This window comes from Diadema antillarum, unplaced genomic scaffold, assembly GCF_040938485.1.
Source record: "Diadema antillarum isolate AM-2024a unplaced genomic scaffold, OU_Dant_1.0 seq00001503_RagTag, whole genome shotgun sequence".
In the NCBI taxonomy this organism is placed as follows: domain Eukaryota; kingdom Metazoa; phylum Echinodermata; class Echinoidea; order Diadematoida; family Diadematidae; genus Diadema; species Diadema antillarum.
The window spans coordinates 228,882-253,855 of record NW_027272237.1 but is presented as its reverse complement, the minus strand read 5'-3'; the positions used below and the strand labels follow the sequence as shown (position 1 = coordinate 253,855).

The 24,974-nt window shown below is 41.3% G+C and overlaps 1 protein-coding gene across 1 annotated transcript; it reads right to left on the bottom strand.

Moving 5' to 3' along the window:
- Positions 1 to 1,779: 1,779 nt before the first annotated feature.
- LOC139710127 (heparan sulfate glucosamine 3-O-sulfotransferase 1-like) lies at positions 1,780 to 23,014 on the bottom strand. The gene is made up of 2 exons (XM_071622060.1): positions 22,973 to 23,014; positions 1,780 to 3,712 (listed from the first exon to the last, which is right to left on the bottom strand). Exon 2 carries the CDS (start codon positions 3,429 to 3,431, stop codon positions 2,319 to 2,321), a length of 1,113 nt encoding a protein of 370 aa, XP_071478161.1. The 5' UTR covers positions 3,432 to 3,712; positions 22,973 to 23,014; the 3' UTR covers positions 1,780 to 2,318.
- Between the last annotated feature and the right edge of the window lie 1,960 nt (positions 23,015 to 24,974).

Sequence of the window (24,974 nt, the reverse complement as noted above, 5' to 3'; positions counted from 1 at the left end):
TATACCCCAACACAATTCTAAACCATTTCATCGGTCTATATGAATGACGAAAATGCACGCTACAAATTCGAAACGTGTACACTAATCAAATTTAAGTAAGTGACATTGTAGAAGAATGATAAAATTTCAGAATCTCACCAGCTTCCACAGCAATTCTGCGTTCATCTCAACATGAATAATCAAATCGTTGTGATGCTCTTTCAAATTATGGCAAGCAACATAGATTACTATGCCATATAAAGCCAATGTTTCTTCTTTCATTTATTCCGTCTACTGTTTCTGTTCTTACAGAATCCAGAATTATAGTAAGAGTAATTTCCTGTAGTTCATTCATTCACCAGCAGCTCTGACCGACTGAAATGAAAATATATCTCTGTCTATTTTTTTAATCTAAGTTCTCACAAAATGTCAAGCGGTTAAGATACCAATTACATTGAAAATCCTGAAAGGTCGCCTTGTTTGTTTCCTGTTTACCTAAATGTGGGTTATTGCTCAGAGTAATGAATTTTGTGGGCCGTTCCAAACATCATATACTCTCGAAATTGATGAGATCAATCCGTAATATGAGGCAGAATGGGGAATTCAAGAAAGAGAAAGAGAAAGGTGAAGAAAGAAGGAGGGAGGGTGAGGAGAGAAAAGAGACAGATAGAGAAAGAGGAAAAGAAAGAGAATATAAGGACAGACCAATCAAGAGAGAAAAAAGGGGATAAAAGAGAGAAGAGAGGCAGGAATACATCCAAACTGGGAGAGATAGAAGAGATGGAGGGAGAGAGAGAAAGAGAGAGAGGGAGGAGTGGGAGATATTGTCTAGAGAGAGAGAGAGACAGAGATGGGAGAGAGAAAGTTTCATATCATCGTCTCGGTCAGCCACAATCTGTTTCGTTATTCTTTCATACCCAATGTAATTCATCTCTCTCCTCTATATAGCGCATCTGAAAAGTGCACGGTGATCTGATGTACTAGATTTTATCGAATTGCGGCGACGTGACATGGATCACCACTTTTTAGACTCACGAAAATATCAAGTAGGCCTATATATATCCGTCAGACTCATCTACACGATTGATTGAAAGCACTTCTTAAAAAGAATTGTTTAGGGGAAATATATTAGAGTGCAGTTACACTAAATTTTACAATGAAAACAATGAAAAGACGCCATGCGACAGGCATTCTCATGTGCGTCGCTCTCTCCCTCTCTACCCCCCCCCCCTCTCTCTCTCTCTCTTTCTGTCACTCTCTTTCTAATCTTTGATGAATATTGACCATGACAAATATCAATATGAGAGTAATGATCATTATATTCAGCATTACCATCATCATATGCGCAATCGATATCATTATGATGATAAAAATATTAATAACAATAAGTAATGATAATAATCAATGTATTCATGCTAGCCATAATAAAAAAAATAAAGACAGTAACAATAAAAAGCAAAAGGAATTCAACCAAGAAAGAGCGTTTCAAGTTCAACCAGAACATTACCATGATTACGTTGCATCAAACAGAGAAAGAAAATTCGGTTTTTCACCATACGGCAAGATATAGACGCAAGTCTGTAGCACAAACACATTTCTTGTAATATCATTGCCCAAGAAATGGAAGCTTTTCTCCCCCTTTCTCCGCCTCCTCCTTTTATGGATACAAGCATCTTGCCCTAAAGCGCCATGCGTCTCACAGACACTGCGAAAAAACTAAATTGCTACTATAAATAATATCTATAATTCATTCCCAGAATGTTGCCAGTGGGGGCGTAATGCTCTCGAAATTAAATGTGCGTGGGGGCAATTCGAACTGAATGTTCCGCAGATATTCGGTCCGTCTACATCGGCATGGCATTAACTGACAACTTCTCCCGCTATACAACTACTGTATGGTTATTGCGTAGATTCCTGTACACAGATGAAAGAAAGTATGATAGAGTAGAGTACGTGCAAGACCTCAGCAACATCATATGGCAAATACATAACAATATTTCTTTATCACTGTTGCAACACAGTGATAAATTCTGTGCGTTTGCACAAATATTTGAATTCAGCAACTGAATACTGCATCGTTTGATTGATTGTATTCTCGATGTGTCATTGCTATTCTAAAAAACGTAACTACATTTCATTTCGTCTAAACTTGACGTAGTTGTCATTCCCCTTTCTTTGCTTCCTCGCGTATCATTATTTTGTGATCATGTTAATGTATAGATATTTTGATTGTCTTTCTCTATGTCTAGTACCCTCTCTCTCTCTCTCTCTCTCTCTCTCTCATACGCACACATACATTGAAATATCTCACCCATTGGCGTTGAATTATTTCATATATGTTATGATGGAGCACCTTTACCATCTCTCATCCACGTAAAATTTTTCAGCGTCAGTATACTCGTTGTGAAGTCGTGGGCTCGAAAGAGTTGGTGGAGTTTTCTCAGGACGGCCTTGTCCACGGGCGGATGCTCCAGGCCCTTGGTCGATTTCAAGCATTGCCTGAACGGCTCGGAAAGACAGTAAAAGCCCTTCTCCTCGTCGAAGTAGAATTTGCTGTTGTTAAAGTAGGGCGGGATGTCGAGGAAGCGTTCGATCTCGTTCAGGACGGGGACGGGGTTCTGCGTGAAGTTGTCACCGTCGACAAAGAGGAACCGTGATCGCGGGAACGTCTCCAGCCAGGTAAGGATGAACTTGTCGTACATGCTGTGGAGGATTATGTCCAGGTCGGTCCTGATGCGGCCTGAGGAGGTGAGAACGGCCCTCTCGAACTTGTTGGGTCGGTAGGTCTGGCGGGCGATCACCTTGGCCTCCTCGGTGCCGACTTTCCTCTTCTCCTTGATCGCGTTGAGCTGCTCGAACGTGAAGTCGGAGATGGTCCTCCGCGTCGGGTTGCAGAGAATCACGATCAGTTTCGTGGAGGACGGTAGGTCTGCTTTGATGCGCTTGGCTGCCTGCTTGGAGAATAGATAGCCAGGCGATTTCTCAATTCCAATCTGACTGGGTGACGTATGCCGCATTGTCTCACGGTACCAGTCCACGCCCTTGTGGTAATTCTGCGTGAAATATCGCGGTTCGGCTTTCTTCGAAAACACCACGGAGGGATGAGTGTCGAGGAATACGCGCAGCGCGCCCGTTCCGCACTTCTTCGCGCCGAGGACAATCGCACGAGGTAAACGCTGAGCGCAGTCGTTCATAGTCAGGTATTTCGAGGGCAAAAGGGCGCGCGTCCCGTCCGCTTTTCTGCGGTGGCACGTGTTGAGGTATTCCTTGGGAATGACCTCGCGGACGACTTGATTCTGCACGGGAACTGCTTCCGGGTAACTCAGCACCATCAAGCACAGAGACAGGGTGAGCGTGAAGAGGAGCAGGCCCATTGCTGAACGACTAGTGAGGGCGACTTTTCGCTGGCATTTGGCGGGAAGTCCTAATGACATGGCTTCCTCCTCTGACATGATTTCCTTTGCGTTTGGCTATAACCATTGCTATCTGCACGCAAAACTCTCCCTCACTCCGTTCACCGCTGCTCCGACCGATCATGCGACAGGCGTGACATCATCCGCTGTTGGCTGTATCCTCAGATAACGCTCGCCGAAACACGTAGGGTGGTCGCAGTGACGCACACGATGCTCATCCCGTCTGCGTTGCTATGGGCACGAAGAAGGTGAGATGAGAGCACATGTTTAACGCCATCTCAAGTCGCTAGCGGGAAGGTATAAAGCCTTGATACCTGATCCTGCAGAAGGAAGAAAATGAGGAGAGAAAAGTAAAAGTCAATGATAATACATCGTCGTTACTTGCATCTCGTTTACATGTTTGTGCGTTTAGGCTTATATTCACACACACACACACACATACACACATACACACATACACTAATGGCAGACAAGAAGAAAGAAAGAGAGAGAAAAAAAAAACGAGGGAGAGAGCTTAAACATCGTGATTATTGTGTCGGTTTCCCATGATGGAAACGTTAGAACAGTATTTTAAATGTTAAGACTTGATCGAAGGCTGTAGTGTAAATTTCGAGCCTGTTTGTACAGGCCGCTGGAAATAAACTTGGCAGTTCGCGTATGTCAAGATAGTCAAGTTGACCGATTTAACTCGCGGAATAAACGAGATGATACCTTTATTCGCCGCAAAGAAACCCGCGCAAAAGCGATGCATCCCACGTTTGCCTGGGTAACTCTGGGCTGATAGAATTAACCCAGTTCATGCTGAATCGCTCGTCTCCCTCTATAGCGTGCGGAGAATTACGCCTACAACAACTACGCACGCGCGATTACGCTCTATAAGCTCGTAATTTGGGAGGTTTAGGAATGTTTGCGTGTTTTGATCACGTAAAACACAACTTTTGGCTGTAGTATCATCTCGAAAAGCTATATGGCAACAAATTAATTTGATAAAGAAAGGTTAAATCGTTGTTGTTGTTGGTTTTTTTTTTAGATGGAAAGAAAGAGTGAAAGTAACACTGTCGTTCACCCGCGGCGAGCTTTACAACCATACTATATACATCGAATGCAGGTGGAATGAAGTTGGAGTTGGGGTCACCTCTGTATCAGTCATAATGAGAAATGTTTTTCTCCTATATCAGTGAATTACTTCAGATGTCACTCCCTCGTTCTTATAGAAAAAGTTACAAACTCCCAGTCATCTGCAACACTTCTACTTATCTCAGATCTCTAATCATTCCATACTGTTCTGCTCGACCTGGACTGCGTTCAAGTGCAGATAGCACCTTACTCCATGTACCCAAAACCAACAGTAGAGCGGGGGACAATGCTTTTGTGACGGCTGCACCGCGATTGTGGAACGAACTACCTCGGTTCGTCCGCATGTCCCCATCCCTTGATGTCTCCAAGAAGAATCGTAAGACTTTCCTTTTTAACGCTAATCTGTGACTGAATTTTGTTGTGAGGTGCTGTGAAACCAGTCATTGACTGTGTAAGAGCGCTATTAATGATCCGATTGTATTGTATTGTATTGTAACACCACCGTGGTTCACCGTGACGTAACACAATGAACCGACATGGTGACACACACTGCCAATCATTCGATACAGTCACGTGAACACAGGTAACTACCTACTATAAGAGTATTGCAGAGGTGCGGGAGATTGACGTGCTAACGGCGAGATCGAGCTGCTCAACGTGTTGTGATATTGATACCGATATGATACTATTGAAAGTGTGAAGCTAAATATTTTCTTTTTGACGAATTAAAAAAAATAGCTAAGATCATCGTCTTCATCGATCCATGGCGAAACTATACAACCCGAATAGAACACTCTTTTTAAAGTTCGATTCTACGTTTTCGTCCTACATTATTAAATTGCAAAACCAATATCTAACCTGCTCCTTGGTTTATTTCTTTTAAGGCACATTTCTTCTTCTGGACTAAGGCTACGACACGAGACCTTCTGTTTCTACCAACTGATGAAAAATGCAGAAGTCTGAATTTCTATGAATAATAACTACAAATGTTCGTATCTGCCCATATGTCTCTGATACTTGCTGATACATGTATTATGTTTCCTGGGACTATATATTCAATTCTTTCTTCCTTCCTTCTTCTTTCAGTCCCTCCAATTTCTTTGTTCATTGACCCTATGTCTTCTATGTTCGCAGCAATGATATGTCAAAACGACGTGAGATCCCCCGTGGCTATCTGGACCGGGTGACATCAGGGCTCCCACCGAGGAGCTGCCGGGGTCTGTCTCGTCATGTTAGGGGTCGTTCACATACGGTCAACCTTAACAAGGTTTAGCTTTCGATTTAGTTTTGTGTTGTTCTATACGTTGGCACGGTGATCTAAAATGTTATGTTATTTCCTGCTTTAAACAATTTCAGGATGTCAATAACTGCTACAATTGGCATGACAATTTTCTCGAAATACACGTAATAATTTGCCATAATCCTTGTGCGAGTTGGTCATGTTGGAGATCGCTCTATTTTAAAACATCATTAGAAGTTTGGGAAGTAGAACTGTAGTGAGTCCTTTCTGGTTATAGGTCACCATTTTTAAACATTTTAAAGTATAAAGTCAATCATAATATTTATAGAGCAAAAACCTTTCCAGTAATACCTCACTTGTAACATAACATGGAATATCCTTGAAGTTATGAGTAATATATCCCACATCTCTCACCATGTTGTTTTTATAGCAGAAACCGCAAATATCTCACATTGACAATAATGGAGATAACTCGTTTTACCATCAAACACTTCGATAGCACCGCAGACATTCGTGCCCGGTTGGAACCTATATCAGGGTTCAGCACGACTTCCTCACGCAGCGCGTAGCGACACGGAGCGCGTAGAGGGATGAATGGGTCGAAGCGAGGAAACTGTGGGGGAGGTGGGGTGGGTGGTTCCGCGTCTCTCGCTCTCATTAGCGATGCTACCGGCCCGGTGGATTTGCGCTCGAAATAGAATGGCGGTGACCTTCGCCGCCCCACGTTCACGAACGCGCGCGGGAGCGACTGCGACGTCAATTTTAATCAGACGTGCTCGCGAATTTTCAATGACTATGTTTGCCTCCGGGGAACGAGAGTGGCAATCCATCCCGAAACGTTGGGGATGTTAGTTTTTAGACGCCGGGGTCCATACGTGAAAGGGTTCCACGAACGCCATGATACCCGATTCTTCTTTCAAAACATCTCCATACTCAATCATGTTGTCATAGGGATGTGAAACTTGGGCCACAAATGGGCAAACACAGGCCCACTCCCTCACACGCACACACACATACACACACACACATTCAACACACTCACATTCACACTCACACACAGGTACAAAAATCAAAGTGTATACATGGATATGATGATTGGACATGGTCATTTTGATGTTATCACGTGCCTGCCACAAAACTTTCATTTAAAGCCGGTGCATAGATCAGTGTTATACTGTAATCACATTCCAAGAGAAGAAATTACATATTGCAAGCGAAATGATTCTGGGGATGGGTATAGAGCTGCTTATGACGAAAATATTTTCAGGCTTTTTAGGCAAAAGGGAATGGTTATTTGACTGCATGACGTCATCACCAGCTGGTCGAATTTGCGCATAATGATCTGACCGGTTTCAATATCTATATTAACTTGATTAACTTTTCAAATTTGTATGAATGGCAGGCCTTTGGAAACTGTCACGAGACTCAAACACCTTGGGGTAATTTTTGGACAAACTGTTGACTGGTCTCCCCTTATCGATGAAATAGTCATGAAAATTTCTCGTTCTACTGTGTGTATACGAAGAGTCAAATCGTGTTTGACACGTAAAATCATGAATCAGCTGTATTTTCATTTTATACTTCCACATATTGATTACTGTTGTGCTGTATGGGGGTCACTAACAAAGACAAATTTAAACAGATTGCAACGCTGTCAAAATAAGTATGCTCGCGTAGTATTAAATGGAGGTTATTCCATGTCAGCGCAAGCTCTTACTCATCGATTCTCATGCTCTCAAATGGCAGTCAATTGAACAAAGAATTCAATATCATTATAGTGTCCTAGTGTACAAATTGCTACACAATTTAGCCCCACCGTACATAGTCAAACTTATGACCAAACGCCCTACTACTTATACCACTCGATATGCCCTTTCTTGCCAATTACATATCCCCAAACCTAGAACTGAATATAAGAAATGCTCCTTCCCATATGCGGCAAGCAAACCATTTAATGAGTTACCAATTTTTATTCAAACAGCCTCCTCATTGCAAACGTTTAAGAATCGTGTACGCCAACATCAATCTCTCATTTGATATGAACCCTTTGCACTAGCTATGAATAATCCAGATATCTATTTTTTCCGCTCGTTTTATGTTCTTTCTTATGTGTTTTATGTTCTTACAAACCGATTGTTCTTTAGCTGTATCATATCTATGTTCGTTTTGTTCTTGTTTTTATTGTGTGCACATGTAATGTATAATGTATATCAACATAGGGCTCCCTTGTAAAGCAGGCCTTTGTTGCACTGAATGGGACTACCCTGCTTTTAAAGAAGACTTAATGAATAAAATAAATAAACTCAAAGAACAAGCAACATTATTTTGCTTGAGTACATTTGCACTGCCATATTATATCATTCAAGACAGAAAGAAAGAAAAAAGGATAGAGATAGAGAGAGATGGGGAGGGTTGTAAGAATTATATATATATATATATATATATATATATGTGTGTGTGTGTGTGTGTGTGTGTGTGTGTGTGTGTGTGTGTGTGTGTGTTGTGTATAATGAATGAATGAAGTCTCATGGCTTTTTATAATACATTGTTCAGCTATTCTACACTTTCTCTTTGAATGACGCAAACCTGTCTGTGACATGTATTCAGTGGTGTGACATTCGACGATTCGCCAGGGCGAATTTCATGTCCTCTATAGAGTAAAAGTCGGTCGTCACACTCCATGAACGAATGTTAAATATTTACACGCTCTGCGAAAGGCAAATGTCACGCTGGAATCCCTCATGGAGTTCGGGCCTCTCTAACTTTAATGACCAGTTCTTTCCATCATAAATACGAAATAGAAAGAACCCTCAAGTGTGGCAAACACGAAATAGAGGTACAAAGTGTAACCCAGTGAAAGTCTTAAACCGTTTTGAGGCATCTCCATTTAAAGGCCTACATACAGCGTGGATTCCAGTTTCATTTCAGTTTATCCTCAACCTGATTCACATGGTTGTTTCGTAACTTAATGCGAAGTGACGAAACTATGAATAAATGCTAGATTAATAAGTCATAGCTTCATGTGCTAAAGATAATAGAGAGGGAGGCACCGATTTGTTCTCATTTCACACGCACATGCGTCACTCGCATGTCGGTGACTGATGAAGTGATGATATACCCATTATTTTTGCTAAGGTATTTCTCCTTGCGCTCACAAGTATAACGACAGGAGTAATGAGAGATATTGAATACACACTTGATGTATACCCACGTCGTTGCAGTATGTACATTACTCATGTTCACACCAGCACTCACATCCAAGCACATGCAGTCACACTCACTTGCGTAGCTGGTCCTTCACTCGGTAGACACCTTTTGAGGGGAAAGCGGCCCGGAGGATAACGTTTCTACCACTTCACTCGTTATGTAGGTCACTCCTGCACCTCCGAATCAATTATTAATGTGTTAACAAAATTGGGACTCTGCAATTACATTCCAAACATTACAGACATTGAATTTCTTTAAACGTTTTACAGATTTTCCCCGAATTGATGAAAAGTGGGGTGACCTCTTCCCCCTGTTGTCTCTCGCATGGAGTGTGAAGTTCATATTTTGAGAAGATCGGTTCGTCCTGACCCCCACTCCTCCTCCCCTCTTGCGTTATTCGATTTGAATGCACTGCATTCGCGGTGGCGTCGCTGACAGGTGTCACATCACGTCTTGGATGACGGTAAGGTGAGAATTGTATCCGTGAGAAAGTGCGCTCGTAAGTGGTCCGTCCAGCTTTTGCCTTGGTTTCATTCACCGGTTCGTTCAGCTTCGCGATAAATTCACAGGGAGCGCGACGTGCTCACCGCGCGTCGCGCGCAGAATATCCATGCTATCGGTGGATCGTCCGATCAAACGCAAAATTGATCGTCTGCTAGCATGTGAACACTGATCGCCAGAGTGTATTTCCAAAGCGACGTGACGACGCATAGCAATGACAAATGATTGAAAAAAAATGACAGCGATTCCTTTGTAAATTTGGCGTGATTATTGATACTTTTCGCGCAAAACACACAAGACGTGTACTTCAGAATGGCAAATATTTGATCAGGAAACATTGAAGTTCTCAGGACCGAATAATTATGATTTGTGTGTCCTTGGAACACAATAATGTGACGACCTTAAACGGCCCGTCCCGCAATCTACACTTCTGTTGATTTTCATCTCGTTTGTAACACGAGTGTCAATAACGTTAATGCTTAGCATTAATGTCACGTCTATGAAGGAACATTTAGAGACGCTTTGGAATAATACAGAACGCTTGGAGACAATCGTTGTTACTGCATCATCCACAAGCAGACAGAAGGCCTTTCCCCATACTGACGGAAGTTGATTCGATGCGGTGATTCATGCATCAACCTCTCCGTTTTGGGTAACTTTGTAACACCTCGATCTTATGACAGTATATAATATGGAAAATTGCACAAGATTATAGTCCATGGAAACATGTATGCGATGTCTTTCTGTGTATTCCTGTGTAATTCGACATTGCTCTTTCATTCTACTTCACTTTGGAAAGTGTTACTCTAGAAACAATTATGTCGCAGCAAAACTTGAAGTCACTCTGAAAATGTGCCGATTGATGGATTGTTACAACGCGCAACGAATAACGATTAACTTTTCCCTTTAAACGTCTCTTGATCGCTGCTCTTCATCTGAACCTGCATATCATACGTTTATCATATTCTTAGTAAATACAGATTTTGCTGGCGTACGATTTCTAAATTTCTTGGTAGATGTAAATTTTAGAGCGTCACTTGGTTCCTATTCCGAAAGATCGCTTGAGGAAATCTTACCTGCACTCAGCGTGAGTTAATTAATTTCTTTACAAGGATTTTTTTTTTATGCGCGTGTGTGTGTGTGCGTGTGTGTGTGTATGTATCAAACGGGCATGGTACACTCCAAATTGGCAACTTTGTTTTCAACTGTTTATCTGACATCTCCGTTGACCCCCGGCAACTTGAAAGTCAGTGCACTTCTGGCGACACCAAATCATGCCAAACACCTCAGGCGATCCATCTAATCTAGCCGAAAATTTCTCGCCGCATCACGCGCATACAATCATTATGGTGGCGGCAACTACCAAATAAGAGCGGGGTAAAAGAAATCGCTGGAAGCATCTCCTCCGATACACTGGAAAAGCGTGAAGGCAGAAATGTGCATTGGAGCCGGCACAATGAAGGCGTTAAGAGGACATGCTTTGGGGGAGAGATCTTATTTGGGCTGAGAGTCCTCTCGTTGTACATCATCAATAAAAGACATGCATGCTTTTGTTGTAAGTTTCTGTCCCCCCCCCCCCCCCCTCCCTCTCTTTCTCTTCCTCTCCCTTTCCTCTCCTACGTCGATTCCAGCTCTTCTTTTATTTTTCCAACTATCTGTCCCCTCACTCGAGGAGAAGAAAAGATCGCATGCGTTTTGCGCCTCGAGGCGTAACCTCTCGTGCTGTTCATCCGAAATACTAATACATTAAAGAGTTTCTGCGTAATTGGGCACATTATTATCGGGTCAAGGGAACGGCGCGCCGGTCTTATAGCATTGTCGTCTGCGCTGTGTAAATGCACCATCCGTATCGCCACCATGCCATCTGCCCTTCCGAAAGTAGACAAGATATTGTGGGTCGGTGTCGCACCGTTTAGCCCAAATCATAATTATATTAATCAGTCTAAAAGACAGTTGTTTGACCCCTCTTTGCAAAGATGGCAATAAAATTTTGCTTTCCAATTATGTAGCCTTCATCGATGTTTCATTACTCGACATGGAATAAAGTGAAAGGAAAATACACCGCGTTTGACAGGTTGTTACAGGCAAGTTAGGCCTGGAAAAGACGATGCATTGAAGAAACTCAGAACGCGTTAACACGATGTGAATAGAAACACGACATGTTAAAGAAAGATCATTACACTGGTTCTTTGAGGGGTTCGGTGTAAAAATGGCAGAGGTAAAAATGGCAGAGGTAAAAATGGCAGGGGTAAAAATGGCAGAGGTAAAAATGGCAGAGGTAAAAATGGCAGGATAAAAAATGGCAGGGGTAAAAATGGCAGGGGTAAAAATGGCAGAGGTAAAAATGGCAGAGGTAAAAATGGCAGAGGTAAAAATGGCAGGGGTACAAATGGCAGAGGTAGAAATGGCAGAGGTAAAAATGGCAGAGGTAAAAATGGCAGAGGTAAAAATGGCAGAGGTTAAAAATGGCAGAGGTAGAAATGGCAGAGGTAAAAATGGCAGAGGTAAAAATGGCAAAGGTAAAAATGGCAGGGGTACAAATGGCAGAGGTAAAAATGGCAGGGGTAAAAATGGCAGAGGTAGAAATGGAAGAGGTAAAAATGGCAGAGGCAAAAACGGCAGAAGTACAATGTCAGAAGTATAATGAGAGCGATTTCTTGAGATATAAACGTATGAAGAGGTTTCGAATGATAACCTAGCCAGAGCAAACTGTATTTCTCGAATTTTCAATTCCAAATTGCAGGTTTGAAGAATATAGAATGAATTATGTTTTAAAGAGATTAGAGCACTCTCAGCATTCTGGGTTTGATTCAAGTGCAGTGGCGTAATCTGTCTGTGTGCAGAGAAATAATAAACCAGCTAAGAGCCTAGTAGTCCTATGGGAAATTATTTTATTATTCAGTATTATCATTATTACCGTTATTATTATCATTATTTTTATTGTCATTATTATTATTATTATTATTATTATTATTATTATTATTATTATTATCATTATTATTACCTATCATTATAAGGGGGTTCCAACAATGCTGCAAAGCCCTTAAACAGTTTAATCCTACGTTGTTTCGCCCAATGAAGTTATCACACACACACACACACACACACACACACACAGACACACAGACACACACACACACACACACACACACGAACCCACTTTTGGTATAAACATATACGCAGATATACATATTCTCACATACACACTCTTACACAAACGAATTCCGCTCACGTCCAGGCTAGTATATTGTCATTATTTGTCATTTCTTGATCTGTTTAGTGTAAAGAAGTGAAGGAGACATATTCGAAGCAAACCGCTAATTTTTCACCTGTTCAATATTATTTTCTCACATTCAGGTTTCGTAGGAGCCTATTTATCTCACAAGGCCTGATCACGGCATAATGTAGAAGTAAAAATACAAAACGCAAAAAACAAACTACAGCAGATGTATCGGCAGACATAAGTAAGCTCTTGCAAAATATCTTATTACATTGTTCAAGTATCATACGGCGCAAAAAAAAAAAAGCTTTTGCAAAATATTTTATTACATTGTTCAAGTATCACATGGCGCAAAAACAAAAATCTCGAAATTTCTCCTAGTGGTAACGGAAACCAAATGGAAACAGTAAACGATCCGTGCCAATAACATCATTTTTCATACCCGCATGTCTGTTATCAAGCAATTTTATTTTCAGAAGTTTGCACGCTTTTAAAAATACTTATTAATAGAGTATAGGACCTACCAGATCTAAAGTGAGTTTGATATTTTACTGACAAGATACATGTAGAGCTGTATAGTGGTTAATATGTCCATTTTCAGGTGTACCGAGGCTCATCTTTTTACTGATATAATTGGATTGTTGACTGGCCGAGCGTTTTTCAAGTTACATGAGTGTCCCATATTTCTCCCCGTGTCCCATTTCTCCCCGGTCTCCCCCGTGCTTTATTTCAGGAGAAGAAGGCACGAAATGCGCGTATTGCGAGAAAGGTGTCAGAAACATGAAGGAAAAAAATCTCTGTCACTTTTACCTCGTCCTCTCACATTTCAACGACTAAATTTTTATCAGTGGCATTTTTATCTCTAGCATTTTGACCACTGACATTTCGACCACTGATAACTTTACCTCTGACATTTTTACCACATAATCATTCACCTCTGCCATTTTTACCGCTGCCATTTTTACCTCTGCCGTTTTTACCTCTGCCATTTTTACCCCTGCCATTTTTACCTCTGCCATTTTTACCCCTGCCATTTTTACCCCTGCCATTTTTACCACTGCCATTTTTACCTCTGCCATTTCTACCTCTGCCATTTTTATCCCTGCCATTTTTACCTCTGCCATTTTTACTCCTGCCATTTTTACCTCTGCCATTTTTACCCCTGCCATTTTTACCCCTCTTTTTACCTCTGCCATTTTTACCTCTGCCATTTTTACCTCTGCCATTTTTACCTCTGCCATTTTTACCTCTGCCATTTTTACCTCTGCCATTTTTACCCCTGCCATTTTTACCTCTGCCATTTTTACCCCTGCCATTTTTACCTCTGCCATTTCTACCTCTGCCATTTTTACCCCTCTTTTTACCTCTGCCATTTTACCTACCTGGCACCCTTTGGGTTACGTGATTATTGCTGGGATTTGATCTTTATCCCAATCACCGTGAGATGTTTTTCGGTTCTAGTTCATTTGGACCACTAGTGATTTGTAGCCACTCGAAATTTGTCTTCTGTGATAGGGTTACGAGTTCGATAGCTGGGTTTCATGTGGTAAAAGTTCGACTCTGTCAGATTTGCCGTACATCAAAGTCGTTGATATACTTTTATGTGCTTAAAAATAAATCCGACAATATGGATGATTGTCCTATGTATTAATTACGGCAAAACAGTCCATATCCATAATAGCCGGCAATGAAAAAAAAACCTGAACAATTTAATGAAAAACGTCATTAATGATAAAGATATGTCGCCACGGCAACAATCTCCGATTTGAACTTATTGTTGATTTTGTTCTCGTGTTGGAGGGACAGTTCGGGCCCCTCTCACAAAGTAGTTATCTGGTTGATGGACTGTTGCTAACTTCAGCAGTTCGTTATAAATTTCCTAATAAATTGTCGCACGACCCCCCCCCCCCCCCAAAAAAAAAGGCGTGTATCCAAGCCGAAAGCTGAGCTGAGGATTAATTCATCATCCCTTGTATTTTTTAACTCGAGATAAATTCTGTACGTGATATATTCTGCTACGTGGCATCATCCTATAGATGTTGACTGGCATGGGAGAGAACATACCAAAAAAAAAAAAAAAAATCATCCAAACAGTTCGAAATGCCATTAACTCACACGGACTCGGGGCTCGGGACTTCAATTACCTCCACCCTTTATCTCTCCCTCACCCCATCCAGTTTCATGAAAATTTGATTCCTTTTCAAACGCCTTCCAAACAAGCTACCAGTACATGAACCAAAGCGAGAGGAATGGCCCAGATTCTCAGGATGAAGGGTGTAAATCGTCAGTCGCAATATAAAATGATGGAAGAGAGAGAGAGATCGAGAGGGAATAGAAGAAGACAAAGGAGAAAGGGAGAGAGAGAGGGAGAGAGAGAGAGGAGAAGGGAGAAAGGGGAGTAACAACACTCTTGCTCGAAGTGAAAATAAGTGTAACTGTTTCATGTTATTACTGCAACAAGATTGTCTAGAGAGAGCAACATAGCAACCAATAATAACTAGTCAGATATCCTTGACCTGAGGCCAATATGGAAAAAGAAATTATTCCGTAATGATATCAAATTGGTTTGTGTCGCCTTTGTCTTCATAGGCCCATTCGTCACGTGATTTGCTTAGATGTTTTGACGCGGGTGAGATGAGGGGACAAGTAGTCAAAGCTTTCTCCCCAATTTCCCACCCCACCCCCATCTCTTTTTCTTCCCCAAATCTCCCCCTCGCTCTCCTCGACACTCAATGCAGACTCGCGAAAGTTCAATTAAGCGCTCAAATCGAAAAAGCAGTTGAGAGCAATCGTCTTTGCTTTCGAATGGCACTGCTAGCTCAGACTGAAGTAGAAACGCCAGTGACGTGCAGGGTGGAAGAAACGAAAGAAGGCGTGGGGCCCCGCTGCATGCTCTCATCTTCCTCTCTCCCTCTTCCTCCGAAACACAGACAGTCCTTGTATTGTCTTTGCCAAGAAGTTGATCAATTTAGTCACAGGATTCACCGCTGTGCATTCATTTTCTGCCAAACACATTTTCCCAATTTTTGTTATACACCTCCCTATTATATTGGTTCCTTAATGCTCCTGGTGCTTCTTCAGTCAAAATTGTCGCTTCCCGTTTATATTTTGGGATCATAATAATACTGCACTGAATCTAGTTGATACCTTCCAATTCATTGTCTACCTTTTCAATATCTGTGGTCTGATAACATCGGTCCTTTCAGCCTCATCTTTTACTTGCACTCCACCGCGCCGTTGCTCAATACATGCTTAGGTATTATATGTTCACCGCTGGTGCTGCCTTAGTGTGATTCCCGGAGGCACACGGCCGAGAGAATCACTGTGTTTGGCGGGGGAAAATGCATCTTCAAAGCGTATGATTGAGATATAATCGGGAGATCTACCATGACAAAGACACACAACAATGGTAAGCTACATGAAAAGAAACTGACTTGTCGGAAGCAGAAAGCTAGAAATGTTTTGGATTGTTAGTCCCGGGACTAGATTTTGATACCCAGTAGAGTGTTCAGTATTGTTTCCTCTTGTTTTCCTTCAAGTTTTTTTTTTTTGTTTCTCTTACAAGCTCGCATCAGTCTCTTCCTCACCACCCCCCCCCCCTCTCTCTCTCTCTCTCTTTCTGCGTCCATTTTATCCCTTCTATTCATCACCCCTTTCACCGTCGTGCACTCCTCCCTTAAACCTCTCCGATATTCAATAATCCACTGTTTGGATACGCACTGGCTGCGTGAGGAAATCGTGAACGTCGGTAGTCTGTGCTCCGACCGGCTGCGGTTACCATGGCAACGCAATCTCTCGGATGCGCATCCGAACAGTTGCGCGATCACGGATCTGATCGCTTTTATTGAATGCGGCTCTACTCTAAAATGAACAAACTCGTGGAAACCGGTGTCTTCCGTAAACGTTCATCAGTCCGCGGAGTGGAAAGTAATCAAGAAAAGCCAACACAGACGGGGATGTATACGACGTGCAGTGATACACGTGGCACGCAGTGCACGCGTACTCAACTGCTAAAACTGAACATGCGGTATTGAATATGATTTTAAGGAGATTTGAGAATAGATATACGCAAGTACTAATATGAATACTAGGTGTATTGTGCAATCAAGGTTAATGTGAGTTCACCTATCTTGATACAAGGGACATCAATAGCACAACGAATTCGGCACTTGAATCTCTAATGGACTCCTCGTCATGATCCTAAATATTCCGTTGGCTAGGTTTTATCTGCCCCCTGTTGTGTGTGATATAATCTTGTCAAATCGATCTAAACGAGGATATCATAGTCTCTATCTTGGCGCACCAACTTTAGTGAATGTCGTCTGCTTTGTGTCCTTGGTTTTGAGGACTTTCGACAAGCTCTAAAACCGGTCGTCCATGAAATATGGGAGAAAAGAGGCTTTTTATTGTATAGCTCTGACAGAATGTGTATAGAAAACACGGCATAAACCTCGATCGTTGACAACGGACTCTTTGAAAGGAGGGAACGAGATGAAAGATGAACGGAACGAGAAATAGAATGGCCTGTAGTGACGACACACATAAACGCGCTTTGTGGCGTGCCTCCCCCCTCCCCCCCCCCCCCCCCCCCCCCGTCACGTTAAGCCCTCAAACATGAAAGCAGAAAGGCGGGGAGAACGAACTTCTTTCCTTAGAGGAAATCGGTTTAATGGCGAAGAGGGGGGAAAACTGCTGTTTGTCAAGGAGCAACACACGGTGACTATGGAGGTGCCCCGAGGTAAACTAAACATTAGTGTCGGGACATCCTTTCTGCGCTGCTTTTCTCCACAGTTTTTAATGAAAACAACTGAATAAAGTGTTGGGGCTGAACATGCATCCTGAAATATTTGACCAGCGGCGTTAACAAAAATGGAGGGGGGGGGGCATAACGCGATCCTACTGCTGCACAGGAGAAAGCTTCACATTTATTTTCGAAGTTCCAGGCTCAAAATAGGCAATATTTGGAATGTAATGGTGCCTTCTCTTTCTTTATCACTTGGAAATTCGTGAACATAAAACTGAAGATAAATACGTTTTCTTACGAGACAGCGTAAATATACCAACATTCTCCTTTAACCTATACACATTGCATGCGGCAGCAAACAGGCATTCAGCCGTTCGTCTTATTTCCGGCTTATTTACTATGAATGTATTCAACGACGTAAAACGAAATAACACAAATCAATGCATCTCGTTCTGCGACAGCAGTAAATTAGTATAGTGTCGCTTTATCAACTCACATTCTTACAAAAAGGTTTTAACACTGCACCCCCACCCTCCCCCTTATTTTTTTTTTGGGGGGGGGGGGTGGAGGGGGTCATGAAACATTTTGTCGTCACTTATGGACTCTCCTCACTATTTTACACACAGACGCAATTGCACGCACCATTCACAATGTGTTCACATAGTCAAATATGTCAAAACGCTCGAATTTAAAGGAATGGTATCGTTTTGGTTAAGATGGAAATTCAAGATTCGAAGTTTTTTGCACGATGATTAGAAACCGCTTATATGAAATATTAAGGGAATACAATTCTAGGAGGACTTCAAAGATTATTTGATGAAAATCGGTTTTGAACTGACTGAGATGTCCAAAATCAAAGAAGTCGTAATAAAAGGTGGAACCCACCTTTTATTAGGACCCTTATGCTTTGCTTTGCTTTTGGATCGCATAAAGTTAAAACCTGAATCCCCATCTCAACCAAAACTATGTACTATCCACTTAACAGTGTGTGGTTTATTCCAGTGTGTTCACATGGCAATGTTCTGTTTCAAACTGTGAATTGATGATTCACGATGTGTTCACAATGTTGATTTAACAATGTGAACAGATTTCACACTGTGTTCACAATGTGTCGACACTGTGTTCACAAATGTGGCCACACTGTGTTTGTGGCCACTTGTTTTACTTTGTGTTTCACACTGTGGGACACTGTGCTCTATCCAGCTGCAGAGGCAACACTCGCACACTGTCTATAATCCAAAGGTGTTAACTCCCTCTGTCTCCGATGCTTTGAGAAATAATGATGTTCATTCGAAGGGAAGCATACGACAGTAATAATGTTCCTTTCAAAATGAATTACAGCGATTTCGTTCCCCCGCGGCCAATAAAAATAGAGAAGCTGACATTGGGCCCATGACAAGATCAAAAGGTTTTCCATAGAACCTCCTCATGTACGACTTTTGGGCGTTGAAATGACCGTCACTTTCTTCCATGATATTTTCTTTCAAATTCTGGTCAAATCTTCACTGTTTTCGTTTAACACTTATCGCAAATTATTGTATCAGCGGGGTACATTTCTTTCCATGGTTGTCATACCAACTGCTGGCAAAAGATAGCGCTAACGTTACAATTCAAAACGCGAGGATGTCTCTTTGATATCATGCTTTGTCGGAATTCGTCCCAAAATCTCTCTTTTTTTTTCTTTTTTTTTTGAATTCTAAAGAGAGGAAGGTTAGATTGATGGGGACCACTGTGCCGTGTTCTTTTTTTTTTTCAAAACGAGATGCATTCACCCAACAAATACTATTCTCCACCACCTTCACAAAAGGCGTCTGTTATGAAAAGCTAAAAATATGTATTACAGGATTAGGTCACTATCATCCTTCGTCCAAACCTCAGGCGTCGTGGCGTACAGACTGAAAATTCTGTACCGAAAAAAAAAACAACAAAATCTGTACCGTTTTATGAACGTGTTAGCTAGGTCAGGGATGCTCAGATTGGACGTATGGCTCACTGAAAGATCGGAGATATTCATTGTGTCTGAGGCGGGTGTGTGTTTGTGTATGTATACCTGTTTCTTTTACTCAGTATGTTTCTGTCAGTTTACCGGTGTGAGCGTTTTGCGTGGTTTTGCCCTTGTACAGTATAGTGTTGGATTGAAATTCAAGCTCTTTTCAAGAGCCTATTTGTCAGTAATTTGCAGAATATTGGATGACTTTGTATTGATATTATTATACCTGGCGTTTAATTTCAAGTGAAAGCTCGTAATAGATGGGAAAATGCAAGATTTAGCGTGCAGATAACTTATAGTAGTTTAGTTGATATTTTCACGCTTCCCTCTTCTACGCCAACACAGACAGACAATTTTCATTTCGGTATAATCATGATATTTCATATTCACAAGCTGTAATAGAAAGAGAAAGAATCGAAACAGACATTATAGGCGAGCTGGACAATAGAAACGGTTGTCTTGTGCATGCGCAGAATGTCATCCCCCCCCCCCCCCAACATCCGATCGTCTTAGCTTTCGCGTCGCAGATCTAAAAGCTCGCTAATAGCTGATGTGAGAACGTAGCAGTAAAAGTGATCCGTTTTGTTTGTTGCGTTCGTTTGATTTCGTGTGCAGATTTAACACCTCATAAATTATGTGCTTTTTGTTGTTGTTTTTTCATAACAGGGAACGGCTTCCGACTAAAATGCACACATGGGATATGTATTTACAAATGATTAAAGGGTTCCAACTAGACGAAGCAATTACTGTATCTCATTGTGACCTTATGATAGGGATTAGAATATAAACTTATATAAAAATGAACCCAACGATCGAGTCCCCTTCTGTCAAAAAATGTTGTTCCCATTTAGTTTCCCGATGTTTAAAGGAACTATGTACCTAATGCAAATGCATGTTGACGTGTGTTGATTCAAGATGTCCATAACGTTACTTATGTGGTAAAATGGATACGTAAAATCGTGCCATAAATTTCATACCCCCAATTTTCCTCAGATTGTTTGGATGCGCCCACAAACACATTTAAAGCCAATATGCTGTCAGTGACATCATCTGTCAATCATTGCTAAAATACTGTTAAATACAATTAACAAAAGACATTGGAATACACTATCCCCTAGAATGAGTATAACCTGCATGTTTCCATGTTACTCATGTGATTAACAAAAGACATTGCATTTGCACTGCATTGTCCTTTTAATGTCTAGGCGAAATTAAGTTTAAGGAGCTTTCTTCGTCAGCCGAGCCGTGGAGTGGCGTGAGATTTGACTTGCGCCCTCAACGGACTTCTAGCGAGAAATTCAAACAACTTTCTTTTCGTACACATGATCTCATGGTATATGATACCTAGAATTCCGAGGGGAAATACTGTCATCCCGATCAAACCTCTCACTTTCAGCGCTGTATCATATGTTTTGTCTCTTTCGAATGTCTCTGGGGAAAATAAAAAAGGAAGATGAAATGTAGCAAGCGAGACGCTAGAAAAGCGATTATGGCAGATCATTGTACGACGACGATACAATTCTATGTGACATCCTTTAGTATAATACAAGAAAGTGAAGCGTTAGGCACCCATTTTGAAAGAAAGGAATGTAGTCATCGATCACGGAGCAATCAGCGGATGGATTGATCGATACTATCGAGTGTCTAGAATTTGATCTCAGTTGAGTAAACACTGATTTTTTTTTTTGAAGCAAACAATCTCGGCTCTATATAGCCGTTGTGAGCAAATATCCGTGCAATATCAAGGAACTGGTTCCCTGACTCCTTTTTATTTTGTCATCGCCCCCCCCCCCCCCACACACACACACACTTCTGCAGACACGAGAGGATAAGTACACGTGACCTTTCGCCTGGTCCGGATTAGAAAGAGGTGTTCACTACCAGCACCTGCTGTGCATTGAATTGTACGCTTTGAAGTTCAAGTGCAGTAAGGCATGTACATTAACACGTTTAAAACATACTATTTTTTAATAAGAACGCAAAACAAAAAAAAAAAAAAAATAGAAACAGACAAAAACAAGACGAACTCGCATTTTTCGGCCAATGCATTAAAAGGCAAACTTGTTTTACCTTCATCCATAACCTCCCTAAGAACTCCCCCCCCCCCAAAAAAAAGAGAAAATAAATAAATAAAAAAGCAAAAATACTGTCTCAAAGCATAAAACGATGGAACATTACCACTAACATCAAATTCTTATTATGCAGACACATTTACTATGGAGGGTGCGTCAAATTCTAGGCGAAACTTATAAAAAAAGACAGTTGTATGCTGTTGGCAAATAAGAGCAAACTTTTCACACATTTTCTGTTCGTGCTGTTCAATGTTCATGAAGGCTTCCTAGTAATATGCATGTATACACGAATTACTAGTTCCAGCCACACACACTTTTTCCCCAGTATTCTTGGGTTTTTTTTTTCTTTCCCATATTTACGTTCATCGATATACTACTCTTGGATGTGGAAATATACAAACAAACAAGAATTGATTGAGCAAAAAAGCTCCTGTCAAAGAATACACTAGTATAATTAACAAACAGGACCTAAATGTGAATGAAATCTTTTATCTAAAAACAACAACAACAACAACAACAACAAAAAACACGACTCCCCTTCCCCTCTCAAATGCACAAACAATAATGAGCTGATTTCGATTCTGGGGATAACTCCCAATGAATAACGAGTAAGTAAAGTGGATATAAACTACAACAACAATAAAATATTTCTTTATTTCTCTTAATTTCATATCTATGAAACCAAACACAAATGGAGATAGATTGTGTCTGTTGTTGGAAATGAGAAAGAAGAAAAAAAAATAAGTTGAATACATTCGGAGGAGAACTGGACCAAAAAAAAAAAAAAAAATCATCCCCTTGTGATTACACAAGCATATAATCAACCTAAGCTGGCCAACACTGAAAATTGTGTCAAAAATTAATTGATCGCGCAGGTGCGAACACTCGAGCAATCAGGGCGCGAGGGTTGTCAAAATGTGCCAAGTTATTAGTGACGGGGGAGGGAAAGAGAGCAGTAATTGGAAATATCTCCGAATCGAAGAGGATACTACGAATAGAGAGAGAATAATAGGACCCCCAGTATTATTAGCACAATTCCCTTATTTTTTTTTTGCAAGTGGTTGATATTCCCTTTTTCTTTACATGTCCGTTTTCTTGACAACGCATTGGGACACTTACATGTCGGTTTTTGACATTGTACTGTATTGCAACACTGTCAACTCCATGTATAGTACACCATCAACCAACACAAATTAGGAAGAGGACATGGTTATGGAGAGGTAGTTAATGAACAGAAATGAATACTAATCGGGAAAGACCTACACGAAAACTGCCTAAAGCTCTGTAACGGAAGCCGGCAAATGTGAATACTTCAGCTGACATTGGTATGAAAACTTTTTTTTGTTTGTTTCTGAGGAGCTTCAAATCATATATGAGATAGGAAATACTACGGTGCCTTAAGAAGACATGTTTTGCGAAATGAAATGGACTTTTAACTGAGGGATCGTAGAAAAGTAAGACAGACAGACAGACAGACACAATCGTACAGCCAGTGACAGCTAGGCAAGACAAAAATGATGATCACTTACCAGGAGTGAAGACAGAACAAAGTCCGATGAAGACAGATATTTCTCTGCCAAAATTAGTGCCAGGGCTGTCACATAATTAATCCTGCGCATAGAGATAAAAACAACCAACCAAAGTGAGAAAAAGATACATGTTCGTCTGATTTATATGGGACAGCTAATTATTCATCACAAAATATTCCTCTGAATTATGATTCCTCTGATTATGGTTTATACCTGGTTTAAAATAGGTCCTTCGGCGATCTCACAAACAGCACGTACTCATACACAATTCCAACATTCTGTGAGAATGATTGTTATACTCCGAACCAGAGAGACACCCCCTTGTTGTCCGATCCGCTCTCGAACGAACGATGCTGGCGGACTGGCATATTATTCGCCTGACAGCGAGTCAATATACTCGGGCCTGTGAAGTGTCAGAACGCGAACCGCTGCCAGCCAGACGCTGCTACGCGACACCTGATTTACTTCGGGGATAACAGGGGTCCGGGTCGGGTCCTGCCCTGGCAATGTTGACATTGCTGCCTTCTAAAGTCGGCAGTGTCAGGGCGGGTGTTTCTCAAAAATCATAGTCAAGGAACACGAGAATCATTGGAAAAAAAGTTTTCACATCACCTTCTCAATACTCTCGTATATGTTGCTGCAGTGGACAAGATTGCATACTTTATGAATGAAATGAAATGTATGATTTATGGAAATTATAGTTTTAACTAAAATGCATGGTTGTTGTAAAATTGTTTTAAAACCTTAGCCAAAAAGTACAGGTCAGCATATGAGTATTTTCAAATTTATGTATATTCTTCTCCTTCTTCTTCTCCTTCTTCTTCTTCTTTTTTTTTTGGGGGGGGGGATAATCAACCATCTTGTTCTACAAAAAAAAGGAGTGGGACACAAAGAGCATTCCATCAAAGAGGTCACACTCGGAATATTGCATTCAGAAACAAGAGACACTCACTCATTGCTGCCTTGCGGAACTTTTATTTCATTCAAGCCGTCACCAGGGTGGCGGAAGATAAACCCATCTATCTCTCGGCTGTCACTATACATAGAACGTACAGAAGCTTTGGCCAACGGGGTTTTCTCAAGAGTTCGACATCCACGAATAATAATCTAGCTCACGAGCTAGATACGTAAAAAAAAAGGTCCACGAGTCATTCACCTACGAGTCATACGGCGCACGACATACAAACCACTATAAGCTATGCACACTGAGTTAAACACACACATGATGTAGACATTTATAGGCAAATAATCGTGTGCTGTATGTCGAGCTCGAGACGTGGACCCAGTCCAATCAAGGAGGTAGGCGAGCCAGGAAGGTAAAAGAGGAAGCCTCCCTAAGACAACCGCATAATACATTCAACTGCCACCAGGTACTAACTTTGTTACTTGTACTTACCTAGTTGCCCGTTTGCACCTTAGTTATACATGTACGGACAAAGAGTTATGCACACATCCTCAGTAACTGTGAAGCTCTACATGTAAAACGGCTGGCTCGCGGACAAAAGTGCCGCAATAAAGGGCTCGAATCTTGAACCTTCGCACAGACGTTGCAGAGAGCAATCCCTCCGACCAAGGCGATAAACCGACAGACTGTCAGACTATAAACCTCCACATAGAGGATAGCGTAAATTCAGTTAAAAAATGTAAATGAATTTCAGAAGATATTCTTTGTTAGAGTTATCCTCTATGTCGAAACCCGTCGGTGGTCAAGGTGGTGTAAACGAATAATAATATCTGCTACAAGCTCAATCGCAATAATGAATACCTGTCTGCGTGTAAACTTCTTTTTTTTTTTAATACCGAGGGGGCTTGTAATAGCTGACTATTTTCCTCTGTCTAATTGATTGATGGTTAGTCAGCTCGTACTGAATACGCAAACAATACGACCAAGCCATGAACTGTGGCGCGAGCTTGTATGGGTTCCTATTAGGAATTGAGAGAGGAGAGTTCAATAAGGCCAATACGATATCATCACGGCCCAAAAAACCATAAATACATGAGC

What these genes read in the sequence shown, in the direction of transcription:
- LOC139710127 (XM_071622060.1), bottom strand. Translation starts at nt 3,431, where the DNA reads ATGTCAGAGGAGGAAGCCATGTCATTAGGACTTCCCGCCAAATGCCAG.